This window comes from Phaethon lepturus, unplaced genomic scaffold (genome assembly GCF_000687285.1).
Source record: "Phaethon lepturus isolate BGI_N335 unplaced genomic scaffold, ASM68728v1 scaffold18815, whole genome shotgun sequence".
Lineage (NCBI taxonomy): Eukaryota > Metazoa > Chordata > Aves > Phaethontiformes > Phaethontidae > Phaethon > Phaethon lepturus.
The window spans coordinates 6,266-12,391 of NW_010541469.1; the positions used below are offsets into that span (position 1 = coordinate 6,266).

At 39.3% G+C, this 6,126-nt stretch overlaps 1 protein-coding gene across 1 annotated transcript in view; it reads right to left on the reverse strand.

Annotated features, from left to right (window-relative positions):
- Positions 1-5,884, reverse strand: part of LOC104621300 (succinyl-CoA:3-ketoacid coenzyme A transferase 1, mitochondrial-like) — a gene marked incomplete at its 3' end in the record, with an annotated part of 9,510 nt that extends 3,626 nt beyond the window's left edge. The window contains exons 1-4 of the mRNA XM_010287749.1: positions 5,829-5,884; positions 4,307-4,442; positions 1,935-2,084; positions 112-218 (exon numbers count right to left, since the gene is read on the reverse strand). Coding sequence (XP_010286051.1) covers positions 112-218; positions 1,935-2,084; positions 4,307-4,442; positions 5,829-5,884 — 449 coding nt within the window. The remainder of the gene's footprint in view (positions 1-111; positions 219-1,934; positions 2,085-4,306; positions 4,443-5,828) is intronic.
- Positions 5,885-6,126: the final 242 nt, after the last annotated feature.

Below are 6,126 nucleotides of genomic sequence, written 5' to 3' on the forward strand. Positions count from 1 at the left end.
AAGTGAAATCAGTAGAACATTATTTTGCCATCACACAGGAGACAGGATTCTCCTTCTCTTTCATTATCTAAACCATTAAAGAATCTCTTCCCACTGGTAAACAAGTCATACCTGAAGATGATGTTTCCTGCACGATCAGCCTTCCATGCCTTCACAAGAGCAAAATCTCCTGTAATTGACTTCTCCAGAATAAAGTGACGGCCATCAAACTCTCGCACCTACAGAGAAAAGTACACTATTGAGATGTGGGTTTCTTCAAACAGGTACCCCATGTAATATTTATTTTATGGGCTTAGTTTTACAGCTATTACATTTAGATTTCTTTTTGTACTACATAAAGTTTTATCTGAAAAACTGTATCTCAATTGTATAGTAACAGAGAAGCATGGAAAGGCTGTAAACCCCAGTTTTATCATAGTGTCTCTGTTTAGTGAAGCAGAATGCGAATCAGATCCATATTCTTGCTGCTCCATCTACTGGAATTAGATATGCTTTTTCCTGCACATCTATCAGCTAACCAAAAACTGAAGTGCTAAAGCAGAACTGTTGAGAAAGTTCATAATCACTGCCCACTACCAGAAACACCAAATCAAAAATGAAGTGGATTTCAGACAGAGTACTCAAATCACATCATATGACAGGCTGAATTTCATTTGGTTTTCTCTGCATTTATCAATAGTGACATTGTGCCTGAAGCCACAATATGTAACTGACAAACAGCTAGTATTTTAATCCTATATAGAAACAGGAAACAGCATTTCTCTAACAATGCAGAAGGTTAAAGTACACACAAATACTACTTCAGAGCTATTTAACATTTCTGAGAGGGGGAGGAAGTATGACAGAAGTGTATCAGAAGTCAGTTTTTCGGTCCTGTAAAAGCAGATCTCAGCTTTTATAAAATGAACTTGCAGTCAAAATTGATTTGGAGAATGGATTTGATCAAATCATGCTATCAGTGTTAGTCATGTTATTAGCCCCCCAAAAGACTGAGTAAGAGAGACTTTTCCACAAATATGAAAAGTAGAAGAAAAATGTTATCAAAATTATAAACTACCTAATAAACAGAACATTCCTTCAAATGGTAAAACTTTATAATGACATATTCAGTAAGAAAATTAAGGACAAAAAGACTATGTTAATGATTAGATACTGAAAATAGCCATGTATAAAATATACAAAAATCATGGAAGGGGAAAAATTACTTTTACCCGAGAGACGTTCTTGAGGTAGAATTTAATGCCATTTGCAGCCTAACTGGAACATACCACATTAGCCCCATCCATTTTTTTCAGGTACAGTTATGGCACTGAGAAATCTCTTCCTGTCTCCAAATTCTACATCCAATTTCAACATGAAGCCCTTGTTTCACACTTGGAAGCTACACTCTTTTTATTTCTTTGCAATTTCAGATGAGTTGGCAAATACGTTTCCTGAAAGTTTGCGTCAACTGAGCTCTTCCTGGTTTAACAGGAAAACGTCCCATCTCTTCTAATGCTAAAGCTTCATGTACAGTTGCAGGGCTGCTTACTCCATACCACAGTATTTAAGGAGCATCTGCCTCACTAATAGGAGGTTGTCCTCAATCTGTACTGTGTACTGCAATGACCTGGTACAAGAGTTTGTTTGAATACACAGCAAACCTGGTCAGGGAACTAAATGAAGTGTAACTCAGCAAGACAGGTTTTCACTTGGACTGGTTCTTGATGCTAAGTCACCCTAAAGATGTAAAAACTTTTCTAAGACATCACAGAGGACAGAATTAAGCATTGGGAGAAAAACTAATGTGTCCAGTGCTTACAGATACTCTGTTAATCCAAAATACCAAGGTTAAACTTGGCCAGGAGGTGCTTAAACTACTGTTTATCTTGGAAATACGTAAGAAATTCAGTTTTCAAAGCAAAAGGCTTCCTAAGAACAAATTGACGTCTTACCTCTCTTGGCTGGCTAGCAATGGCAATGGTGCCATCTGTGTTGTATTTGATAGGTGCACCCCCTTCCTGCACCAGTGTCCCATAGCCCGTACTGGTGTAAAATGCTGGGATTCCTGCTCCTCCTGCTCTAATACGTTCAGCGAGCGTACCCTGTGGGAAAACGCATTCAAGAACTAGTCGTTTGGGAACAACAAATCAAACTTTCATGAATGGCTTGCATGAACTTATTTTTATATCGTGTCATCTGGAGCTTTTTCTTCTGAACTCAGCAGACCACCACATCTGTTTCTTCCTCCCATTTTAGCTTTCCTTTGTGGGATGGGTACTGGATGTGGCAAGAAATGCTTCACACACAGTCATAAATTGTTCAAGAGCACACCATCACAAAACCCCGTCAACTCCCAAGCCCCAGCACTTCGCTGTGCCTCCTCTCCTTCAGCTTGCTTCCCAATCCATTACTCTGAGAACACTACAGAGTTCTTTTTCTCTTTCCCACCTGGCTACGTATGCTGGAAGATTTTTCTTTTATAACAGTCCTACATATTTATGTTTGATCCTCCAACATCTCAAGAAAAGCTTTGTACCTCATTCCAAGTTGAAACAGCCACACATAGCAGATCGAGAAAGGAAAAGGGAGTCCAGTGATCTAGGTTGCCTGTGCTATGAATACCAAGAAGCTGACAGAATAGCATTTCTACTCTATTTGACCATCCCATCTGCACTCCGCTCAATGTCCAGCTGTACCATAGATATCAACAGCCCAAATTCCTCATCAGCCTTAATTATGGACTTATGGCCAAAGACATGTCTGCCTGCTTTTCATTAAGTGTCCTTTTGCAAATTTTTTTTTATATTTTTCTGGATTCAAAGCAAGACAAGGCTGTCACGGTCAATTATCTAGCTTGACAGCCTCCAAACCATAGGTTGCATTTTCCCCAGTTATCCTGCAAGAAACACAATGACTTCTAGTAGGTTTACAATATGGCAGCAAGATGCAGATACAAACCATGCAATGATACAAAGTCCTACATTCCAAGCAGCCTTAGCATGTCAAGATCTCACCATGACTTCTCCCTTCCCTACTGTGTAACAAGGATGCAACAGTCCCCCATTTTGCCTAAAGCCATACCAAACCTGAAGACCGTGTTCCAAAAGGCTATTTCATGTTGACACAAATATTTGAAATCCCCGCATCGGTCAGCAAGTCATTAATTCACCTCACTGTTCACCATTGCACACTGTAGACCCAACACTTTCATGCTGGATCTACATAGCTTGTCTCTGCAGTCCACAAAGCGGTTACATGGCTAAGGAGTTCATGGTCTTCTAGATTAAAGCACTGAACATTACGTAGGAAGAAGAAAAAAATTAATTGTGAGGTGATAGAAAGGTGAGGTTTGCGATTTTTGAAACATGAGAAGCGACAAGTGCTTGGTTATTCCATGTCAGCTGACTGGGTATGAGGAGCTTTTCTGCCCATCTCTGGGATTCTAAGAGACATTCCCAAGAGACAGAGTCCAAAACTCTTTTCATAAAAACTTGATTGTTGCTTTCCGTAGAGACTTAAATCAATAGCTCATTAAAGCCTAAAGGTTATGTGTTACCTTTGGAAATGCCACACACTAACATACTGTAGGATTTAAAGTTAAAGTACTAACTTCACAAAACTATATCTCAATAGGATATGACTGATACTCATGATTTTTAGGATCTCATTGCATGCAGGCTATTTGGGTAGCTTGGCAGCACTAGAATAGTTAACACTACGGTGCTAAAAAGTGAAGTTGTAAATAGTGGTTCCTAACACTATGCTGAGATTAATTTAGCTAAGATTTAATAAACAAGCCCAAAAGAGTTATGTCTCACAATGAACCGAAATCTCCTAATTTGATTCCTACCCACTAGATGGCACACACTGCACACGCGACATCCGCAAAAGCACACACGAGCTGCCACCAACACAGGAATTCAGTAACTCCCGCAATTTTTTCCTTGTATATGGGCCACAGCAGCAAGCATGCTTCATGTCTTTTCTATAGTCTGGGAGGAACTACCAAAAATCAAAGATTGTACAATAAGATATACATAGAGAGAGAGACAGATATACATGGAACGAATATAATATAACAAGCCATAAAATGAATTCACACTATATGACCAGTCAGTTCTTAACAGACCAGCTGCAGCCTGCAGCCTACAGCCCATGATCCTCAGATGGCAAATGCCATTTCTCTACTGCACATCTTTACTGCACATCTGCACACAGGCAAAACATTTGAACTGCAAAATAATTTTGTAAGAGCACTTAAGCATTATCCTGCTCATTATTTTAGATTAAAAGAAATGACCTGTCTCCTAGAGACATTCCTTACCTGAGGGGTAAGCTCAACTTCAAGCTCACCAGATAAATACTGGCGTTCAAATTCAGCATTCTCTCCAACATATGATGACACCATGCGTTTTATCTGCTTAGTCTGAAGCAGAAGACCAAGTCCAAAATTGTCAACACTGTGTAGAAAAAGCCAGACAATACTCAGCATTAATAACACGAGTTTTGTTGCACTCAAAGCACTCGATAAACTTTAATGACTTAACAAGATAGGACAAAGTTATCTCCCCCCACTTCAGACATAGGAATTGGAGACAAAAATTGAATTTCAGCTTTTAGGAGGGAGAACATCAAAACTACAAACAAAATTTAGAAGTCCAATGCTCAGACCTTATCTATTCTAAGGTACTGAATACATCCCAAACTCCGTTTTAAAGATGTTTTACATGTAACAGCTACAAACACCATCTTAATAAGTGGTGTTATTTTACATATCTGCTCCTTTAAAAAGCCTTACTAATTAATAAAAAGTCACACATGGCACAATCTGTCTTTCAGTGAACAGACTTATTCTTTCTTTAAACTCTTGCTCCCCAGGAAAAAGGCAAGTGATTGCTTAGCAGCTCAAGGAGAAAAGCGAATTCACATTTATAGCGCTGGTCTGTATACAAGGTAAGAGAATATTTGCATTTAAATTTTCTTATTAAAGTAAGTAATTCACTATCTTATTGAGAAATTGCCTACTCCAGCAAAAGCTGTTAACACTGCGGCCAAGGTTTTCTTGTCTGTGTCTTAATATATCATCTCAAACTGAATGCCAAAGATAACATACAACATTTTCCTTGTGCCAGTGCTTCTGAGTTCTGCTATCCTAAAGACATTACTCTCTATTAATCTTCAGCATTTTTGTGGTTTGTCACACTATATTGTGTATGTGATGGAAGAAGATACTTCAAGAGTTACTGTAACAAAAGGGCTCTGTAAAAAAAGCTATTGCAATTTGAAAAAATATAAGGCTAAAATATAAAAATGGAACTAAACAGAGATGATATTACAAAGAGTTGTGGTTTAACCTGGCAAGTAGCTAAAACCACAGAGCCATTTGCTCACCACTCCCCCCAGCTCAGCAGGATGAGGCAGAGAATCTAAAAAAAAAAAGGTAGAACTCATGGGTTGAGATAAAGAGAGATTAATAGGACAGAAAAAAAGAGTAATACTGATGATAATAATAATAATGATAAAATAATATACAAGACAAGTGATGCACGGCACAATTGCTCACCACCCGCTGACCGATGCCCAGTTAGTTCCCGAGCTGTGGCCCCTCCCCAGCCAACTCCCACAGTTTATATACTGAGCATGATGTGGTATGGAATGGAACATCCCTTTGGCCAGCCGGGGTCAGCTGTCCTGGCTGTGCCCCCTCCCAGCTTCCCGCGCACCCCCAGCCCGCTCGCTGGCAAGGCAGAGCATGAGAAGCTGAACAGCCCTTGACTGCTTAGCAACAAATAAAAACATCAGCATGTTATCAACATTATTTTCATCCCAAATCCAAAACAGTATACCGGCTACTAGGAAGAAAATTAACTTTATCTCCGTCGAAACCAGGACTCGAAGGCATGTTTCTTTCACATTTCCAACACATTATGCAGGATACTGGCAGACTGGTACATGTGTGTGAAGTTCTTCTACATTTATACTGGTTTCTGCAACATGTGAGTGAAGAACTAAGACCTTCCACTCCCACCACAGGAAAGACGCCATGATCCAGAAGCACCTCAGAAAAAGTGACGTGTATTTGCCACTAGCTGTTTCAATTTAAATTACTTAATTATCTACACAATGGCTTGAGTTTTCAGGGTA